General features: G+C 47.1%; 1 protein-coding gene across 3 annotated transcripts in view; it reads left to right on the forward strand.

Annotated features, from left to right (window-relative positions):
- Window positions 1–13,400: 13,400 nt before the first annotated feature.
- Window positions 13,401–22,235, forward strand: part of LIN28B (lin-28 homolog B) — a gene marked incomplete at both ends in the record, with an annotated part of 88,861 nt that continues 80,026 nt past the window's right edge. The window contains 2 exons of one of the 3 annotated variants that reach the window (XM_081998338.1): window positions 13,401–13,434; window positions 20,339–20,526. In XM_081998338.1, coding sequence (XP_081854464.1) covers window positions 13,401–13,434; window positions 20,339–20,526 — 222 coding nt within the window. Of the gene's footprint in view, window positions 13,435–19,912; window positions 19,944–20,338; window positions 20,527–22,235 lie in introns of those variants that run through there. The other 2 variants (XM_081998340.1, XM_081998339.1) reach the window with 2 other exon arrangements.

Consider the following 22,235-nt stretch of genomic DNA (forward strand, 5'->3'; position numbering starts at 1 on the left):
TGGATGATTTTCTTTTCTTTTTACTAAAGTGAAAAAGCTTTAGAAAATGATAATCATATAATAATGATTTTATGATATATTTTCATGAACTATTCCAGAAATTATTTCTGATAGCAGTACAACACATGTTTCATTCTGCTTTGGGCATAACATATAGCACAAAAAATTAAAAATGCTTTTTCAAGCACTCATTCTTTTTTGCAACATATCTTCAGTGCTTTTTCTTTTTCACCAGGGATGGCAGGTCACTTTAACAGGTCACCTTAGGAAAAAATCTCATACCTCATCAAAATGCCTAGAACTGTTTAATCTGCATAGAAAGAAACAAATTTTTCACCAAGTTCTCAGGGGAAACCCTAGGAACAAGCCCAGTGAAAAAAAGCTGAGAGATGGAAATAGACAAGAATGTGCAGTGTTTTCACACCCTTTCAAACTGCTTGCAGTTCAGTTATTTATTGAAAGAGTTCAGTTCTGCTTATATTCCATATCTAACTTGTTTTATACGAACTTGCTATAAAATTAGATTATATTATAAGCTAAGGGTACAAAAACAAAGCAAGTGGGTATGTTTCTTTTTCTGCAAAAATATCTCAGCACAAATAACAGCCAGGGGACCAGGAAGGAACTCTTCCTCATCTATTAGAAAGAAGTAAAAAATTGAGAAATCAAGTTCTGACAGTGGTTTGGTTTTGTTTGTTTTTCAGAAAAGATCATACATTCTCAAACTATTAGCAAAACATAGCTAGAGTTGTGTTTGGGTAATATACCTATATACTAGGCTAGATTTATATATAGATACACGCTGAGTGCACAGTAAATTGTAGGTAATAGAGTCAAATATTAGGAGTACTAGCAAAATGTGGCTACTTAAATCTCATCTGGGAAACAGGAATGAAGTAAGTTGCTGGGGCTGCGCATAGATAAGTCTAAGTGGAACGGTGTCATCTGGTAACTCCCTGCACAGGGCTACCTCCTGAGCCTTGAAAGTATTTCTCTGTCCAACATAAAACCTTTCTCAGCTAAGTAATGCACAGTATTTGAGGCTCAAGAGGCTCCATAGCTTCCTTAATCACAGGCTACTATCACATAGCAAAACTCTGTGTAAAGCCCTTTTCATGAAAAAGAAGTTTAAAAGTTATGCATGGTACGTTCGCACTGACTTGGCCTCTAATTGCACTGAAAAAGTGCTGATAATTTCTTCAAAGTCTTACTGGAGCCTCAAAGATTAAATCCACAAAGGAAAGCCCAAGAATGGGAAGTTGTGATCAGGGCAGGCATACAAATGCCTAATGATAGAAGCCCATGTGAACTGGGCTCACTAGAGTGTAGGAAATGAGTGCTTCAAAAAGCCATCCTTTCCATGTGCCACATTTTCTCTTGGTCTCTTAAGAAAATGCAATCTCATTCACTGTCCATCTCCTTGCTCCCAAACAACTTTTGAATGCTTTTTACAAATTCAGCCAAAGTCAACATAAAGAACCCAAAAATACTAAGTATCATGAAAATCAGCGGACAGATAAAAGAGACTGCTAATCAGTGTCCCCACCAGAGGAAAGATGGTGCGACTTCACCAGTTGCCTACTGCTTGACTTACCAGTTGGCTGGCTCTCGGCACAAGTGCGTGGTGAGCCTGCCAGTGTTCACACCGCTGGGAACTGTCTCCATTTTGCTTGTGCATGTGGGAAGTGGGGACTATTGGAGCCTATGTAGAGGGAATGGGTAGAAAAAGGATGTGGAAGATTAATCCATAGGTAACCAAGCTTTGTTAACCCTGCTATTTGTAGAACAATGTACTATATACACTTGGGTGAAGGGTGTTTGTGACAGTATGTACACCACCATTGGGCTATTTTGCGGCTAAGTCAGAATGAGCTAGAAAAACAAAACTTTGGGATTGATAAAATCTCACATGTCGGGAAAGCGACTCGATTATGGTGCAAGACAACTGGGAGCCGACAAGCTCCGGACAAGCCAGTTGCACAGCTATGAAGCCGGCCTGCTTTGGGGATGTGGACAGCACATCGTGAGACCCACCAGGTCATGGCGGCAGCTGGCTAAGGCGGCGTTAAGCTGTGCCAGATCCTCCACGCAAGAGCGGAGCCCCACCTGTGCCAGCGGCAGGTTTGGGGGTGCGCAGCAGCGCAAGCAACTGGAGGCGCTGCGGCTGGGGAGCCCAGTCCCGGGGCGGCGGGGCCAGAGGCAATCACAGGAGGCGAACGGCCCCCGCGGTACGCTGCCCTGAGCCAAGGCGCTGCCTTCAAACGGCCGGCACGCAGGCAGTTGGTTGGATGCAGTGCGCCGGGCCCTGCAGGCAGCCTGCCGGAGGAAGAGGCCCTCGACCTCCGCGAGTGGGAGGCCGCGGGGCTGTGAGGTGACCCGGGCCCACGCCGTACTGGACGCGGCGGGTGGGGGTCAGAGGAGAAGAGGCCTGCGGCAAGGCGAAGCCCGGGCACCTGAGCCCGGCGCCCGGCGGAGGGCGGGCAGGCGGGCGGCACCGGCGGGGCGGCCCTGTCAGGGCTGCGCGCGGGCGCCGGCGGGCGGCTCCCGGAGAGCCCCGCCCCCTCGCCCCGCCCCGCCCCGCCCGCCGTCTGGCGCTGCCCTCGAGCGCCCCCGCGCGCAGCCGCCGGGCGCCCGCCCGCCCGCGGGGAGGGCGGCGGGCAGGTGCGCGGCGGCGGCGTGAGCCAGCGCTGGGGCCGTGTCCGCCCGCCCGCCCGCCCGCCACCGCCGCCCCTCCTCGCTGGCCGCCGCCGCCTTCCCGGCGTGAGCACCGGTTCCCTCCGGCCGCTGCGGCTCGCTTTCTCCTCCTTCTCCGTTCCGTCCTACCAGCGGCTCGGGAAGGCAAAGCCCCCGGGGGTGCCCGTCGGTGGGTGTGTGCCCCCGCAGCCCCTGCGCTCGCCTCCCCATCGCGGCAGCCGCAGGCGCAGCCCCGCTTAGCCCGGCCACCATGGCGTGCGGGAGGTAAGCGAGCTCCCTTCACCTCTCCTTCGCGGCGGGGCCGCCGCCGGCTCTCGCCCTCCCGCCGGCGCCGCACCTGCCGGGGCGGGCGCGGGTCCGCCTCCCGCCGGGCCCGGGCGGCGCCGTGGGCGGCTGCGGGGAGGGGGAAGCAGGCGGGATTTTCCGATGCCGGCGGAAAAAGTTGCGCTCGGCGGAGGCAAAGTGGCCCCGCGTTGTTGTGCTCGGGCGTTTCCCTGCGGGCGGGTGTACTTCCGGGTTCGCACCTTTTTTTCCTTCGCAGCCGCCCTGCGCCCCCTCCTCCGGCGGCGGCCGCTGCCCTCGGGCAGCGCCGGGGCCCCTGCCGGCTCGGCTGTCAGCACCTGAGCCGCGACTCCCCTCCGGGACGGGGGGAAGGGGGTGCCGGGCCGCTCCGCACGTCAAAGAGGAACGACGCCGGTCGTAGGAGCAGTGGAAGGGTGAAGGGACGGAGCCTCCCCCCGTCGCCGAGCGGGGCGCGGGGTGCAGCGCCCCGCTGAGAGCCGCCGGCGCCGCGGCAGCGGCCGGGGCCGAGGTAACGGGCGGGCAGCGGCGGCGGAGACGCTGCGGCAGCCCGACGCCAGGGGGCGGCCCGCGCCCCGCCGCCGCCGGATGGCGGTGGCCGCCCGGCGTGCCGCTGGAGGCCGGGGGGGCGGCCGGGGACCGGCGCGGAAGGCCGGGGCGGAAAGCGGACGGACGGCGGCACGGGACCCGCCGAGCGGCGCGTCCGCCGTGAGGCGGCAGGGGAGCGGAGGATGGGGCCGCGGCGGTGCGCCCTAAAGGGCGCGGGGTTTGCCCGCCCTGTGGTAACGACCGCCGGGGCGGGCGCCGCTGCCGGGTGTCACGCGCAGCGCCGTGTGCGCGGTGCGGGGGTTTTAAAGGCGAGTGGTGGAGGGGCCGCCATTTTGAATGGTTCCCTGCCGCGCCGCGGGCAGCGCGGGGTCGCAGCCGGCCGCTGCCCGCCCTCGGCGGCGGGCGCCCCTCCGGGCTGCGGGGAGAGGGCCGGGGCGGTGTAGAGGCGCGGGGGTGCGTCCCTGCCGGCGGGCTTTCCAGGTAGCGGTCCCACGTAGCCTCACGGCTGGCTCTGAGGCGGAGTTGCCGGTGCCGACGGGACGCCGTGCGAGGGAGAACAAAATAAAGTGCAGAAGTGCCTCCAGAACGCTTCGTTTCTCCTTGTCTGGTTTCCCGCCCGGGGCGGGGGGGGGGGGGGCGGCGCAGGCTGGGCGGGCCGCCGCGGCGGGGGGTACGCTGGCGGGCCGCCTCGCCGCTCGTGGCGGGGTCCCGGGGGGCGTGTGTGGCTGAGTGCCGGCAGCCCCCTTCGGCTGCAGCGGCGGGGCCGTACGCCGAGTCAGAGAAACAGCTAGCAAGTTGGTAAATTAATTTTAAAACAAGCAAACAACAGCAATGCACGTAAATATTTTACTCAAACTATTACAAAATGGGCAACTGGCGTATCTAAATAAATCTGAAAAGTCTAGGTGAATTTTAAATCTCTTTTTGCTTTAACATGAAGGAATTATCCATTTTAATCTGATAAACACATTACCTAAAGGGACTCGATTCGTTTACTTCTTTCTCTCTTACCAGTTGTTAGCTTGTTAGTGGTTGTGAGTAAATAATGTATGACATTCTTACAGTGATGGGACAAAACAGGGGTGTGCTCTAACAATTTGTTTACAGACTTTATGCTTTTTCCTTATGTAACTGATTGTACTGTTCTTTTTAAATAGGCCATACACGGGGCTGGGGTTTTTTTCCCCCCATCTAATAACCTGGTTTGGAGTGTCACATCTTGCATGGAAACACTATTAATAATTGCAAGTCCAGAGAAATGTCCTGTCATGAACAAGTCATCAGATACTAATAAAATAATTGTAGTTAAATTTGGTTATTGTTCTTTTAAATGCAGTTGTGTGTAGTTTTAGTGGTATCTGGATATAATATTGTACTAAAATGCGATAGTGCATGTTTACTCTTAGATTGACAACTGTACGCTTTGCTTTACAAAACTACAAGTCAGTTATTTTTTAAAAACGCTAAAAAAACCTTAAAGCTTGCAAGGAGACAACACTGACAAGCTTGTTTGGAAAACTATTTATAAGATAGGCAACTAAGCCATAGTTTTTAAAGAATTATGATTTTTTTTTCCCCTTGGTATGGAGTAGTAAGAATCAATATTGAATTAAATTATGACCTTTATTATCGATACACCAGGAAGCCAAGTTTCCTTTGCTGTCGTGAAACCAATCACGTATGTAATGGCAAAAGTAATGACTATGGCTGATGTTTGCCCCATGTAGTAGCCGCAGCTGTAGTAAAAACTCTGCCTGGGTGTGTATGACAAAAACAGCTGTCTCGTACTTGGTTTTTAAAGTACGTTCTGTAAGGGGCATGTGCTGCCATCTCAGTTTTATCAAAACTTTTCTTTTTTTTTTTAATCTGAGAATGTATTACCTGACGTGTATGCAAAATTTCAGAAGAGGAAAAGTGATGGTAAATAAATGAAGAAGGAAGCCCCAAGCCCTCCCCCTCCTAGGCCTGAAGGGCAGCTGTCCAAGCCGTTGCTGTCATGCAGTGGCGGGTCGCAAGCAGCCTTTCAGATCGCATCCCCGAGCGGAGAAATGCATTTTAAAGCTCAAGCGGTTGAAACATTTGTTCCTCCTCTTTTTCTCGTTTTTGTGCCTGCGGGGTAGCGTTCCGCTGGGTTCCCGGCTAACAGCGGTGACGGGCAGCGCGGCGGCTGCGGGAGCGGGCGAGGCTCCGAGCCCCGCTCCGAGCAGGGCGCTGGGGCGGGAGGTACTTCCCAAAGGAACCATTTTTCCCTCGCTGAGGAGCCCCAGCCCCCTGCGTTGTCAGGCAGACCGGTGGGCAGTCGTGCGCCGGTCACGGCAGGCGAGGGCCGGGCGGGCGAGCCGGGGGCCGGCCCTGCCGCGGCCGGCGCGCCGCTGGCCGGGGTGCTGAATCCCGCCAGCCATGTTGGTGCCGGCTGCGGCCCGCCGCCCCGGGGAGGGCCCGCTGTCACGGCGGCGGGTCGTGCTTTTTCCTCTTCGTCTCGTATATTTTTGCGTCGTTCACAAGGGGTCACGGTAGGGAAATGCTTTCACCAAGAGCCCTTATGTAACAAACAGTATTGAGCGCTGGTAGTAAAATCAATGACAGAAATGCTATAGCGCCTTCTTGTTTAGAAAAGGAGCCCTTCCAGCAATAAAGATTTTTTTTGCAGACAACTTGCAGGGCGTAATGTTGCCCATATAAAATGCAAGTGCATCTGAAACCAACAGGAACTTGCTATTTGCTATTTTTAACCACAAGTTCAGTTTATGAAAGGGCGTTCTGAAAGCTAGTATCAAACTAGTAGCGTGTCATCAGTGAGAACAAAACAACCACTGGTAGTAGGGGGAAGGTTCAAGAAAAAACAAGTATCCATTAGCAGCAATACAAACACAGACATGAGCTTTTTTCCTTTCTTCCTCTCCTTAAGAAAAGCCAGTTAAATTTTGACAGCCGTGCAATCTAGAAGATTTTTTTTCCCCCTAAATTCACTTTCATGTGCTTGAGCATCTCTAGTATATTAAAAAAAAAGTAAAAAAGCTTTTTTTTTCACCACAGAAGACAAGTGTTCATGTTCTGTAATTGCGCGCTGGGTGTTTGAAGTGCAGTTGCACAATAAAAAGCAAATATGGTACTCTGGTTTGATGGGCAGAGACTAAAAAAGACAAAAACAACCTGATGTGTTTCATATGGGAGGATAACATTTTTAAAAATATACAGACTTTTTAACATACTGCTTCTAAAAATAGAATGAATTGATATGCAGGGTCTTCAAATTAAAGGTCAGAGGTGACAAACCGGGACAAAGGTCATGCAGCTCATTTTCAAGCAATCAGTTTCTAGTTTTTTCATGGTTGAACAAAAGCTTAATTATACGGAGAAGCGAGGACCGTAATATTTAACTAGTCAATTTTAACAGAGAAATAGAAGTAGTTTTACACAGTTCCCTCTTTTCTTGAATGTGGCTGTAATATGGAATTATTTGTGCTACTGTTAATCATACAAGAATAGGTCTGTCTAAATTTAAACATTTAAATGCATTTCTTAACATTTAATAATCTACAAACTGTATTTAGTATTTGCATTTTTGAGAACTAAGAGAAGAGCCTGTAGCCATTTTCTGCTTTTTCAGTGATCTTAACAAAAAAATAGGTGTGTCTGATGAATCATACACACCATGATTTCCATAAAGTTAAATTGCAGGTCCATGCATTTTGGCATTCGTGCACATACTTAGTATTTCTAGCAAAGCACTTTCCTTCCTAAAAATCCTACTTCCAGTCTGCAGCATTCTCTGTGTCACTGTACAGTAATTACACAGACCTAAAACCTGATTGTTTAACTAGTAGGTGTATGTGATTATCATTTTATTATATGCAGTGTATATTCTTTCACTAATTAAGAATCAGGTTTCTGAACAGTTTCAAGGGATTGTTTCAATGTTTATGTTAATAATATCACATTTACACTAAACCTTGTTTTCATAAATATTCTAAAGGTATTCAATAGATATTCTATAGGTAACATTTAATATATATTTAGACCACATGCAGTATTGCAACACCTAAGAATAATGCCCACAAATTGCACTGTTAAAATTTGTTGTACACTCACTAGTATTTTTGTATCGCATAGTAGGTTTTTGCTTTTCTTTCAGACACTGTCTGCTGTACCTACTTCAAAAACTGATGTGTGCACTGATTTTAAAGATTTTCATCTTTGATTTTAGATATTGTGAATTTTTAGTTGTATATCAGTGATGTTCCTGTGTACTTTTTTCTGCTTTGACTTAATGACCCATCATCTGCACTAAAGTTTATAAAAAGTGACCATTGCATCACTTTATTTGTTCAGTTGTTTTAAACAGTGACTCGGTCAGAAGGTATGACATACAGGACTGCTGTCCACTCCAGTTAAAATGAGAAAAATATCATGCACCCTGTACTATCCATACTTCTAGGAAAGTGGATATTGTTGTTTAGAATATAGACACTCCTCTGTAGTTTTAGTGTCATAGCCTTTGGTTTGATTGTTTTAATCCACAAATATCCATAGCAGTATTTTGTTACCATGTTATGAAATGCAAATGATAAAAAAATTTCCATCTTTATTAATACTCTCAAGTAATAATTCAGTGATTAAAAAAAAAAACAAACAACAAAACCAAGAAAGAAGATTCTGTGTCTTGTAGGTAAATGGCATGTACAAATAAAACAAAAATTCTATGCAAAGGAAAGGATATGTGAAAGATGTGTAAATTCCATGAAAGCAAATATTAATATAAAACATCTCAGAAAGGAGGCCTGAGCAAAGCATACTAAAATTGTTATAAAAACAAATAAAAATCTCTAGAATAGATTTTTTGAAATAAAACTTGTAGCACTGTCAAACTTCTTGTGGCACCATCACTTTTGAGGGGATGCTGTGAAACTCTTAATTGGTTAGGGTATTTTTATAACTTAAATGAAAATTTTAAGTTACACCCCTTGTTTATTGAACAGATTTAATCTTGGTTTAATAATGGTCTTGCATTGAGGAAAAAGCACATACAATTCTGGTTTCAATAGGTAACATCTCTACATTGAATGTGAACAACACACATTCAATTTCGTGTAATCAGGGAGAATGGGAAAAAAAGCATTTTTCTTTAAACTAAAAACTTAAATACTGAATTTACTTTGTTGCCATAATGGCTCTTTCTTAATTTGGCCTTTAACATGTATCTTTTCAGGGCTTCATTTGGCAGTGTTTTGTTTGCAAATAGTTTTCAAGTGGTGAAATAAAACATTACAATATATATAAATAGTTTCTCATAGAAATAAATAACTACAAAATAAATCAGTGATCAAGCTCTGAAAAATATGTTGATCTGTCTATGAGTTGGGAATTGTGGCTTTTAAAGTTTTTTTCCTTACAAAGTACTGATACTAATTAATTTTAAAAATACAAAGAAAATTCACCTGAGAACAAATGTAGTAAGACCACAAGGTAGTTTTCTCAGCACTTCATTTGCTGTATAGCAAATCAATGTGTGGCAATTTCAGTATGCCCAGGCTAACAGTAAACTGTGAACAAAATACTTTAAATGTGTAGGAAGTAGAAAAACAGTAGTAGTAGAGGGTGATGTGTTTTATTTTGAAATTGTGTATTTAAAAAAATCCACCTTTGAATCTTACAAAATATTGTTTGAAACAGTTTAATGTTAAATAATTATCATAGTTGCTTAATTCATTCAAATGCAGACTATATGCAACTGTAGATTATACTAAATCAAATACACTAAATATGAGAAGTGTATACCTAATTTCAAGCCTGAAAACAAAAATTATCTTGTTCAGTACATATTAGTGAAATTTCAACCTAAATATATCCTGAATAGTTTTTGATGCTAAAATAGTTGCAAGTAATAATATAATAATGGTATTTCATTTTGAAGAGAAACTTTGATCCTATTTAAATGGGTGGCAGGCTTTCATTGGCTGCGATTCTGATACGGTGGGTTTTATTACTCCTTTTTATTGCCCAAAAGAATCAGATTCATAACAACGGTGGGAGCACATCTTACCTTTCGCCGTTGCTGTTCTCACTGTGGTCAAATGACATTCTGATGATAGTTAAAAGGTGCATAACTGGATGTCTGGTCCTCAAGAATGTGTACTTCATTTCTTAAAAACTAGGGTACGCTTAACCTCTTTTTATATCTGAGAAAAAGCATACCTGTACTATTGCCAAGCTATTTTATTTATGTCAAACTGTAATTACCTTCCTTCAGAGCAGTGAAAAAATTGGGTGAAATTAGTAAAGAAAGACTAAATTTTAATTCGCCTGTTAGTTAATTTTCTTGATGATTCAAGAAAAATGCTGATGCATTTTTCAAATGTTTTGTCATCTCGCACAGGCACTTGCTTTTATCTTCAGCTGCTAGAAAAATATTGTAAGAAGAAAAGTATGGAAGAAAAGCAAAGAAAATTATGGCTAGACCAAGAATAAAATTGTGAGAGCTTTCAGCTTCCCCCCTTCCCCCCGTAATTACTTAAGGATTTTGACACTTGAGTGTATATTTTCAGGAATTTTTTTCTTATTTATGCATTTCAAACTAACTACATTTTATTGAATGAAAATGAAAATAAAAAGAGAGTTGAAACAATGCAAACATCTCAGAAGGAAATCCATTATTTAGAATTGTCGATTAAGGAATCTATGTACCTACTTTTAAAACAAGTTAATTCAGAGTATAAGACAACACTCATTTGTGATGTTTGAATCAAAATACTATGTCCATAGTGCTTCTACCAGCAGCTGAGAACTGTAAATGAGAATAAAGTGTTAGTTAATTTTTACTGACTGGTTCAAAATATAGGCAGCAAAGTTTGTTAATTACAGAATGCTTTTTTCGAAGTTAATATATGTGACCAACATGTGTGTGTGTAGACACATATTTAAAAAGCTAATGTTTTATGCTCTTTCTATGCTTGGGTTCTGTACATAGAGTTTTAAAATTTTGTATATACTTTGCAGCATTCATCCATTTAATTCTTCACTCCTGACGAGTTAATTGTAAGAACTTTAACATCGGAATGTTTTTCCCTATTCTTTTGCACCACTGTCATACTTGTTTGTTATAAAATAAAGTGTTGGTGGGTTCTGTTCTCTAGTTCATCTGCACTCCGATTGTACTTCTGGTACCCAGCATTCTTTCAAAAAAATACTGCTGCCTTTACTCTGCAGATGAAATTGGTCCCCTGGCTACCACTGACTGTGAAAGAAATAGGTTTAACATCTGAATTTTTCCTCTCAACTTATTTTTGGAGGAAGGCATATAACTTATTTAAATGGGGGAACTATGTATGTCTGGTTTACTTTCATCCAAGCAAATTATGTTCATGAATCTTTTGGCAGCAACCTTACTTAAGCTAATGAATTCAAAACAATGCTTATCAAAGAGAATTCTTTTCCTTTTAAATAGGTATAGACTTACGATTATTTTCCACTGACCAGTAAGTTGTCAAAAAACAAACTATACAAGCTACTAAGTCTGTTGCATTACAGAATGTGCTAGCTGTAAGGAAAGGTGGAATGCCTTTGTTGGATATCTGTCAGTGCGTCTTTAACTGATACTAGTCTTTTCATTGTATTTCCTTATCCTGCAATAATTCCATATGGTGTTCTGTTGCATTATTTTTTGTGCCTGCTGTTACAGCATCCTTCCACATGCTGTGAATGCACAGTTAAAACAAGGATTGCTTTCAAAGCGAGTAATTTTTTTCTCTAAAAACATCTTGCTGCCTGGTACATAATTCCAAAACAGCATTTATTTGGTTATTTGCAGTTACAAAGTTCATGTAAATGCCAAGGTAGTTTCAGAACTAAAATGCCAAAATACTTTTCCATACAGCATATGGAGACATAGGAGAGTTCACCATGAGCCATTTCAGAGCCCAAACCTGCTTCCATTTCAGCCAGGGACTGATTTCTTACGGCTTTCAGTAGGATGTGGTAAAATACATGCTGATTAGTTTCTCATTTAAACTATCTGGTTTAAATGAGTTCACAGAATTGGAATGCCCAGGCATTTCTATGCTGACATCCCTTGTGCCAAGTTCTGTGTACCGCGTTGGGAAGCTTTTTATAACAACTACTTTATAAAAAAATTACATTCTCCTTTTTTCTACTTAATAATCTGATATGTTTATGTGACACCCTAAAATAAGTTATACTTAGAAATGTGTTATGAAATGGAGATTCTGGAAGCAAGAATAACTTGAGCTTGCACCATTTTCTGCTACAATTTTTAAGAACTGTACTTTTCCCCTTTGAGTCCCGACACCACTCCCCCAAATATTTATTTTTAATCCCTTCATAAACTGAAGCAGACTACGTGCCAAAGCCAAGATCGGATCCTTTACTCTATGCTTGCATATTTCATTATGTTGCATAAATAATGCAAGTAAATCCGAAAGACACAAAAGGCACATAGCCACAGGTTGGCAGAACAAAGAAGCAGACACAAGAGATTGGGCTTCAGTGCTTGAAGGTGTAAAAGCAGAGCTAGGTCTAATACAAGGCAAAAGTCCACACAATTCCAGTGGAAAACTTAGTTACTACAAAAGAAGAGGAACCGAGTTGGCTTGCCAGGGTTGTTGCACTGAAAAGAAAGATTGTACCATCCCCTTTTCCAATTCCCGGTTTTGGAAAGGACTTGGGATAACTGACTGTAGGGGAAAAGAAGTTGGAGAAATTTGATTCTCGTTTGTCTTTGGTCATTCTTCTTCTGGCTTTGCTCACTCGTGGTGGAATATCCCATATTTTTTATCAAGAGAGCAGGATGACTGTCAGGATGTGCTCTTAAATTGGAAAAAGGCAAATTTCAGATTTCGCTAAAAGAGAAGAGAATTTGGCTTATGTCTGAACAGGAGGATAATGCAACTCCTTGTTTGTTTTGGATGGGTTTTAGTTGAAGTAGATTATTCAAAAGACAGCAGAGGGTGACAAGAGGACAGGCTTGTAGCAGGTGAGTTTGTGCATGCTCCTGTCTATTCATCTTTCATCTATTAAACAAACTGGATAGCCTAAGTAACAAGTTTACTCCAAACCCAAGTTTTTTTCCTTCATGCTTCCTACCATCTGCAGTACTCCTTTTCTGTGTGATATTTTTATTGGCATTATACAAAATTAGACAAGCCTTGCTCAACTGGATCAAAAGTACACCTTTCATGCAGTTTCAATCAAGTCACACATCTGTTTTTTTATGACTAATTGGACTTGTTCAGATTGAGACCTAGAATTTAGTCTTACTACATGTTATGTTTGGCAGTTTTATAACTGACATAATTGAAAGCATTTTTCCATTGATACTCATAAATTAGTACCAGGTTTTGATTTGGACCATGAAAGAATCCCAAAGACTCGTTTTTATTGGGGGGGGGTGTTCAATCCTATAAAGGTATGACTGTTTAATTTGTACAATTTAAGACAACTCGCTAGTTCTTAGGTTACCTATTGCAATTAAATATTGATAAAGGAAACAAACACCTTCTGATATCCTTCAAATCTGTGTCTTTTCCCTCAGTTGTCATCAACTGCGTGTCTTTCATAAGAGACCAATGAAAGGGGCAATGCTTTTACGGACGCTTGAAAAAAAAAGCAAGCAGCAGCTGATTTTTATCTTATGCCTTGGTTATCTCATTGTGGTTCTGATGAGCTATGTAAGTCTCAAACAGTTAATAAGTTTACAGGTCACTTCACAGAGTCAATGCCCGGACATTTTATGGCCTTCTAATGAGCCGTTAAACTGGAGAAGAGGTAATTAAATATGGTACTCTGGAACAATGTACACAGTACTGACTCCAGCTCTCTGATTTTAGGTTCCTCAGAAGACGATGAGGTCATTCAAGAAGGTCTCCTCAGGCTCAGGTCAGTCTTCTCTATAGCCTCTTACATGGCTGACTTTGTATCTATAAAACTGAGGTACTGCAGCACTTTTGTCCCACTGACTCCAATGAACTTAATTCGGGGCGAGGGGGAGGAGAGAGGATAACTAATTTTGCGCACAAGCTTCAGACTTCTTGCTTGATGCATTTCGAGTGTTCTGCTTCTGTAAGACAAATAAACGATTACGTACCGAAAGTTTATTTACAGTAACCCACTGTCAGATACCAGTTGTAAACTGCCGGAGCCCTCTAAGGCGGCAGTTGGACTCCCACCACCGCGTACGTCCCCGCGGCCATACGCATCTCAGTCGCTGACTACGATTTTAACTCCCCGACCTGTTTTCACGCCGCTGTCGAGTTACAGCGCCAGCTGGGCTTTACCGCCACGCAGCCCCCCCTCCGATCGCGGCTCCGCTGCGCTCGGCCGCGGCCCAGCCGGCAGCGCTGCCCGCCCCTCGCAGCCTCCTGCCCCGGCGGCGGCGGGGCGCGGCCCTCCCCGGGCGCTCGCCGTGCCCTCCCGCGGCGGCGCATGCGCGGGGCGGGGTGCCCGAGGGAGGGGCGCTCCGCCCAGAGGCACCGTCCGTGCCATAGCGGCGGGACGCGCTTGGGGGCGGCGGTAGCGAGCCCAGGGCTGCTGCTGGCAGGGTGACGGGTTTTACCTGTGTGCTGGGGCGGGGGGAGCCGCCCGTGTCACCGCCGGGCTGGCGCAGGCTGGTTGCGCGCCCCGCCGGGACAGGCAGGCCGCGCCCGTGTGCCGCTGTCCCGGCCGACGAGGCGGGCTGCAGCGGGAGCGCCTGAGGCGCGGACCCCCCGGCTCGTCGTCCTGCGCCTACACCGCGGGGGGCGCAGCGGACAGACAGGGCCGCTGGCCGCCGGCGCGGGTACTGCGGGCGGGCAGCCCGTCCCTCTGCAAGGGCCGGTCTTCCCCGCGGGGCCGTAGCCGCTGCCAGGCGGTCTCCCGCGGCGACAGGCTAGAGCCTCCTTAAATCGCCAGGGAAGCGGTCGCTATCGGTTGCAAATCCACAACTGGGAAACTGTTCACGTACGTGAGACCACATCCTGCAGCAGAACTCCTGCCCTCGCATCACGCGCGGAATTAGGGCAATTCCCAGTATTTTATAAATATATATTGACCCCCGCAAGCTGCCGGCATTGCCGGCATAACCCGCGGATGGCAGGGTGGGCCGGCAGCCGCCGCGTTTCATTTCAACAGAAAATTTCAGTAAAGCGCCTGTTTGGAACCACGCTCCTCCGGCCGTCGGTTACAACAGCAGGGCCTGCAAACTGTACCGAAGGCGGCGGCGGGCTGCGGGGGTGACGGCGGCTGGCTCCTGCCTCAGGTGTAAGGGCTGAGGAGCGCCGGGGCAGCCGTTGGGGACCTCCCAAAACTGTGCTCCAGTTGCAAACGGCGGGCGGGGGGGGGGTGGCGGCGGTGAGAGGCGCCTGCTGCGCCTTGGAACGGCATTTCCCGAAAAGTGCCGTCGTTCCGGAGGGGCGCGGTGCGAAGGCTCCGCTATAAAACCGGTAACTTCCATAGCCGGCGAGATGCACGTCGAGCAAATGCCGTCCCTCATCGCCCTTAGCCATGGGAAGCGCGCAGCTGGGTGGGAGCTGTGTTTTGGGTTTTGTTTTTTTTTTTTTAAAAATCTCGCGGGAGTAATACGGAGGGTAATAAGACCGAGGCAGGGAAAAGGGGCGAGGGGGGCGGTGGTGGGACATGACCGACCCTGCTGTCCGAAATGCGCGGGAAGGCACGTCGCCGCATTCCCCGGTGGAAAGAAACCGCATTTTCTGGAAGCGTTAAACAAAACCACCACCACAAAAAAAAAAGGGGGGGGGGGTTGGCGGGGACTAGACCCGTCGCCTCAGGCGCCGGTCGCGCCCGCGGGCACTGACAGAGCGCGGCAGTTGGGCGCGCGAGCCCTCGCGCCCGCCGGGCGACCAGCGGCTGGAAACGGCTGCCTCCTCCCCCCCCGCCACACACACCTCCGACACCCCCGGGGAGCGACAAGGCCGCTGCCGAGAGGAAAACCCGCCGGTCCGGTGGCAAACACGCACATACACGCACCCTTCGCCCTCCGCCCGGCCGCTTAACGGCGGCGGAAAGGGAAGGCGGTTTTGGCGCCCAAACTGTAGGTGAGAGGGTTTTGGCGGGAAGAGTGTAGCACCGGCAGAGACCCTTGGCCCGGGGGGTCGCCGCGGCCCCCTCAGGGCCAAGGGTATCTGCCCTGAGGAAGCGACCGGAGAGCACACCCCCCCCAACGTTAGGACGAACCGTTTTCGATAGAAACCGTGTAGGAAAACACGAGGGATGTCTTAGTCAAACATCAGCCGTGCGTGGGCGCGCCTCTGTCCTGCGTGGGGCGGCAGCGGCGCAAAGCGACCCCAACCCCCACGAAGTGAAGGGGGGGGGGGGGAGGCAGGGGCTCTCCGGCGCCGATCCTGCTTTTCCTGCCTGCCCGTCGGCGAGAAGCGTTGGCTGCGCTTTGCAACGGGAAGGTCGTGGCAGCACCCTGAGCTCTGCTTTCAAGTGTAAAACACGCGTTTTGTTTCAAATGCACGCAGGGTCGGTCGTTTGTTTGGCTGCTTTTTTTTTCTTTATTCTGATTTGGGTTTTTAGGAGGTGGGGTCTTTTGTTTTGAGGAATAGAAGAAAACAAGAGTTAGGACTTTAAAAGTTTTTAGGAAGGTGACAAACTGGAAATCCAACACCACTGGTTTTGGTTACATAGTTTCAAGTGAGCTCTTACTGTGCATTTAGAAACACGATGATTCCAGCTTACTGTAATTGTCTTCACCAAAATCAGCATCTATTTAGCGAAATGAAAGGACAGAAATACCCTTTTTAATACGTGAACTATTACCATTAAACTAATATTTCCACGAACTGGCTTGTTCTGTCGGACTTTTTCCACCTTTATCCTCTTGCCTCCCCTCCCTCCGATTCTTTTCGAATGGATTTTGGAAGGGTGTTAGTGGGTTGGGTTCTTCCCCCCCCCTTTTTTTTTTTCCTTTCCGGAGAGTTCCCAGCTGGCAACAGCTCTCTACCTTCCACAAAACTTGAAAGGCTGATGTCCCTTGCAGGAAATGAATGAGTCGATAACATCTGACACCAGTGACCAGTCCAGTGACCCCAACCTTAATTCCACTAATACTGGAGGCCTGAAAAATCTCAGTAAAGACCCCTTGGAAACCTCCCCCCATCCATTTTACAAATTGCATTTATTTTGCAATGTAAAAAATACTTTGCAACAAATATCTTTACATTCCTTAATTTACGTGTTTTTGTAGTTTTTCATTTATTCATCGAGGAACATTATACTGAATTTTAACTGAAATTTGCTAACAAGACCTTTTTTTTCCATTTAATGAACTCAGTCAACTCGTTTGTGTCTGTTTAACCAATATTCTAGCCTCTAAGGAATTTTTATACCAAATGTCGGTAGAGTAAGTCAATCTGAAAAAGATTAAGACCTTTAAAACGGTATTAAACAGAACACCTTCTTTTTGAAGGGAGGGGCAGAGAGAGCTCGTGTTTTATAAATGTGCCATTCTGCAACGAGAAATGTAGTCTTGGGCACTTCAAGTAATTGATGTAAGCTTTTTTTTTTTTTTCTTCCGGAAACCTTAATTTCTTGTTCATAGCCGGGGTTTCACGTGTGTTAAAATCTCATACATTTATTATATATTAGCTATAGTCCCCGTCATAAGATCCAAGTATATAAAATTACCGGTGATTTAATATTGTAAAATAATCGCTATTGTAAAGGGGGAAGGGAGGTTACGAGCAAAAAGAAGCGATATGTTGCACGAACGCGTAAGGCAGGTCAGTGTAGGAAGTCGACCTCCGCTGTTGAAATAACCTATAGGAAATTTACGGTTGAAGACTGCGAAGGAATTTCAGGATTTAAAGCTTCTGCTCCACTTGCCGGGCTGCTTGTTATTCGTACACTTTTGCCCGCTTTCTCGCTGCTTTCCAAACCGAGCACCGGGGTATTACAGAGAGAAATGAGGCGCTAGCCGGGGAATTTACGCTTTCCTGAGAGGCAACAAAAGGAGTCAACAGGCCCATCGGGGGCAGGGGCGTCCCCCTTAATTGGGCAGACTGATCGACGCCACTTCCAAACCAACAGCAAGTGCTTTCCCAATGCGTAAACCCCCTCGTACGCGGGTTCCGCGCGGATCGGTCTGCTGCTTTGGCGTTTTTGTTTGTGTGTGTGTCTCTCATCCCCCATCCCCGGGGATGAGAGAGGGTGGCGGGGGAAGGGGGTTTAATAAGAAAGTAATTGAGCCCAGGTTTTAACGAGGTATAGGCTGCGTTTAAAGGCTACACCATACTGGATATAGAGCGAGGTTAGATGCGAGGAGGTGGCGGTGAGAACAGACGAGGCGAACATCTGAGTCACACCTTCATCTGTACCTTTGCACTGAAGGAGATGGGAGAGACAGAAAATAAAACAATATCACCTAACGAGGGGTTAGGGTGTTGGGTTTTTTTTAACGTTTCTAAAAATACTTCTAAAGCAAGCGGGTAAGCGCGGCGGCAGCGGGGCACGCCGACAGCCCTGCAACTGCCGGCGGCAGCGCCTTCCCATCGGGGCGCGCCCCGGCCGGGGCCGAGCCCGCGGCTGAGGACGCGTCTCTTCCCCGGGCGGGATCCCTGCTCCCGCCGGCAGCGAGGGCTGAAACAAACAGCCCCCAGCCAGCGTTATTCCTCCCCTCTTTGTCTTCTTCCTCCGGCTTTTTTTTTTTTTTCCGCTTTCCTCCTCTCCAGCAAATCCTTTTTTTTTTCTGTCAGTCGTCTTCCTGCTCTTCTTCCTCCTCCTCCTCCTCTCCCCCGCGCTCCCCGGGAAAAATCGCTGCTGATTGAGGTTCAATCTAATACTAGGGTTGAAAACTGGGCTCTTATTTAGGAAGTCATTAATCACATCCCCTCCCCCGGAAAGAGATGGCGGAGAAACCTGTGAAGTACAATTCCCCATCCCCCTCCAGAAATGTTTTGAAGCGCTCAAACCTCCGCACATTCCGGGCCATATTAAGGTGATACCGCGTTTCCGGCGCGCTTTTAATTTGAATGCGAAATTAGCAGCGTGCAGGCAAGGGCGTGAGCGGCGGCACACGCACACGCGTGGGGAGGGAGAGGCAGATTCCACCACCACCCCTTCCACCGGGACGCGGGCTGCGCCGGGCACGGGGAGGGGACCCAGGTCTCGCGTGTGCTCTGGCGAGCCGGGGAGGAGACGGTGCCGAGACGCTTCGGGCGGCTCTCCCTCAGGTGGAAACGGCGGGCGGCTTGTGCGTGCGCCCGTACTTTACACACGCCGATGGAGATGCCTTCCCGCATACCTAGTGCCCATCTGTACACGCGTCCGTTTCATTTGTAAGCATCTCGCACTCGTGGCGTGTACGCGTACCCCGTGCAGAGCCCCCCCCCATCTTGGACGCCCGCCTCTGCCCGTATGTGTTGTTCTCTGGGGCTGTGTCTAGAAACACGCGGGTCTTTCTACGTATTTGTGCATGCACGGGAGTGCAGAAACCCCAGAATCATACGTCATCTCGATTTCCCGTAAAGAGGCGTGCAGATTAGCTGTCGGAAAAAAGAAAAAAAAAAAAAGACGTGTTGGAAATTTCTTGTTCATTCATAAATTACTGCGGTGTGTCAGCGTAGTTGAAATGGCGATTGGCTACTCCTGCCTCCTGCCAACCCCTTAAGGATCCGATGTGAAATTAGTAGCAAGAAAGCATGTAATTGACCGAGTCACGTGTGCGCAGGGGGCCAGAAACGGAGCGAGAGAGAAGGGGAAAAATCAAAAGAGGGAAAGCACATTAGACCATGCGAGCTAAATTTGCGATCGTTCAAAATCAGGATGTTAGATTAATGCAGAAGACCACTTCGATCCACAGGGAAAGTTTTCATCTCACGAGTTTGGAGCAGAGGGCCCGTGGGGCAACATGGCCGAAGGTTAATTTTCTTTTTCTATTGTTTTACTATGATTTTCGCTCGCTCTCCCCCCCCTCCCCCCCCTCCCTCCCCTCACCCCCCTTTTAACCCAGCTATGCATTACCCTTTTTTAGCAGCTCGCGCAAGGGGGCTTTCTCCAAACCCATTGTTACCCAGCTCAGAAACTGTTCCGTACCGCCCACACCGATTCACAACTTGAAAAGCTTTCGGGGGGCTATTGTTTGAATTGTTCCTGTTTGATTAAGCACAGTTGCAGCGGTGGGATGAGAAAACGGCCGTACACCTGTCCCAACTTTAATCGAAAGTTTATTCCAAGGAGGGATGGAGACACGTTGGAAAATAGTGGTTTCGGCGCTGCGTGTGCAATAACCAGTTGTGCTATCTACCCAATTTTGCTTATTCTCTCTCCTCCACCCCTCCTCGGCCGGCCTCCCCCCTCGCCCCCCCGGTCCTGCGCCTTGCGAGGAGAGACTAATTGGGCTGAGAATTTCTGTTGAGAAATGGGATCGGTCTTAAACCAGCAATATTCAAGTAAAGTATCGCGTTCCGTGCTGTAATGTGGCTGAAAGATGGAGTTAAATGGAAAAATACACGTATGTACAGAAACGTGGGCTGCCCTGGGCAAAGAGAGAGGGAGAGCCTCCGTACGCAGTGCTTCCTCTCTGTAACCTCCGGTGATTTTATTTTTTTACGTATTTTGGGGAGAAGGTGGTTTATTTTAGGATTTAGGAAAAAAACAAGTGCTTTTCGCCGTTTGCTTTTGTTTTGCCCCCCCCCCCTTCTGTAGTAACTCCTTTATACAGTGGCAAAAGGATGTTACCAGAATTTAACTCTTTGCTTTGCATCTTGTGCCCCCCCTTCCTTCTTTTTCTCCCCTCTTCCTCCCCCTCCCCCCCCCCCCCCCCCGGCCTTTCCCTCTTCCTCAGCAGGGGCGAGTAAAGGTGGAGAGGAGCCCGGGAAGTTGCCGGAGCAGGAGGAAGAGGAGGAATCCCAGGTTTTGCACGGAACCGGCCATTGCAAATGGTTCAATGTGAGAATGGGATTCGGGTTCATCTCCATGAGCAACCGAGAGGGAAGCCCCTTGGAGTCTCCAGTTGATGTCTTTGTACACCAAGTAAGACCCATTTTAGTCTTCCGTCTCAGCCTGCCGCATTGGGTTGAGCTCAGTGGGAGTCCGGTTTCATGTGAAGTAACCTATTTTTCCTAGGTTAGGTACATCTGTAATCAAAAAGTTGCTTTAGGTAGTAGTTTTGTTGGCAGCGAACAATTTGAGTAAATAAGGTCGATAGCTTGTGCTTAGTTTTTGTGGCCGGAGATCTGTGCGAAAGGATAATGTTGTTTCTTCGTATCTTACTCCTTGGTTAGAAACTTCTCCTGTGCTCTTTATTTATTTTCAAAAGCCACACTTCTCTTTTTAACAACGTTTATCGTTTGTCACCAGACTGATCAGGAGCAGCTATGCCTTTCCTTGGAAGCTGATGAAAATTAAGCTGGGAAAAAGCTAAATAAATGTCGGTTTTCATTTATATAACATTTGAATACAGTTTTGAATGCTTTTCTTGTAAACCTCGAACTGCCTTTTAAAAGCTCATCTGAGATTAGTTAGTGAAATTAAGACATAATTACAGTGTTATTTTGCAGTAATTCAGACCTGAGAGCGTCTCTGTGGCCATACACTGAAGCGTGCATGTGGTCTGGTTGGTAGATTTTTAAATATTCCTAGGGGAAAACAAAAAAAAAAAGGGAAAAAAAAAAGTAACGCTGAAGGAATCGGCCCAAAACCAGCGTTTCTGTAAGGCTGTTCGGGAGAGAAGGGGCGTGTGGCCGTTGTTTTTATTTTTAAGCATAGCTGCGTGAACGGTGTTCGTATTTTGAACGTGGGAGCCCGTATGAATGCCTTTCACGCGGAGGAGTTTCAGATGCAAGATACGTACAAAACGCTAAAGTTAAGGGATCTTCTCCCAAGGTCTGTGGCGTGGTTTGTAGAGAAGGAGCATGTCTAGACCCCCCCGGTCCTTCTGTTAAGTCTCCAGTTGCAACAACGCTATTTTGAATTTCACCCGTCTTCTCTGTGATCAGAGGACAGAAGAGCAGCAGCGGGTACAGAGACCATTTTGGGTTTGGCTAGGGCCATGTTAGGAAGGCAAGAAAGGCATCTTAACTTTTTGCGTGGTTGTCCATTTTCTATGACGTTTGCAATGACGGGGCAGGGGAGTGTTCCGTGATTAGGTAGTGATTCCATTGTAATGTTCCATTTGATGGCCCGGCCATATTTTGTGGTGACTTTCATCAGGCTTGTTTAAAGAACACACCTTTCATTAGGTTAATAAAAAGGTGACTGAAAGGGAGACTGGGCGCTGCTGCTGTGGCACGTTGCCTCGCTGCTGACGGTGCCTGCAGTGGGTTTCTGATCTTGCTGCCTTGCATGTACCCGGCCCCTGAGGGCCTGCACATCAGTATTAGCTCCTTGCCCTTGGAATTAGCTACAAAGTGTAGAATCCAATAGCGAACTTTACTCAATTCTTACACTTCCTGCTTTGCAGTAGTATATGAGGTGCCCCGCTCTTTGCTGCTGCTTTTTCTTTTTCGAACTGAATGAATTAAATACTTATCAAAGAAGGAGCATTCTTCCTCCTGTTTTTCTCCCTGTCGTCCCTCCTTTGTACCTTTTAAAATCATGAAATTCCTCTTTACAGTTCTATAAATCTATAGTACTTTATAGATGCAAAGCCTTTTTCTTCATCTAATTTTGTGTTAATACATGTCCTTCTTTTCCCTTCTCAAATAATAGAAGACAAACATTTGAAGCATAGCAGTGCTGTT

The sequence above is a fragment of the Phaethon aethereus genome, assembly GCF_964289735.1.
Source record: "Phaethon aethereus genome assembly, chromosome: 3".
In the NCBI taxonomy this organism is placed as follows: domain Eukaryota; kingdom Metazoa; phylum Chordata; class Aves; order Phaethontiformes; family Phaethontidae; genus Phaethon; species Phaethon aethereus.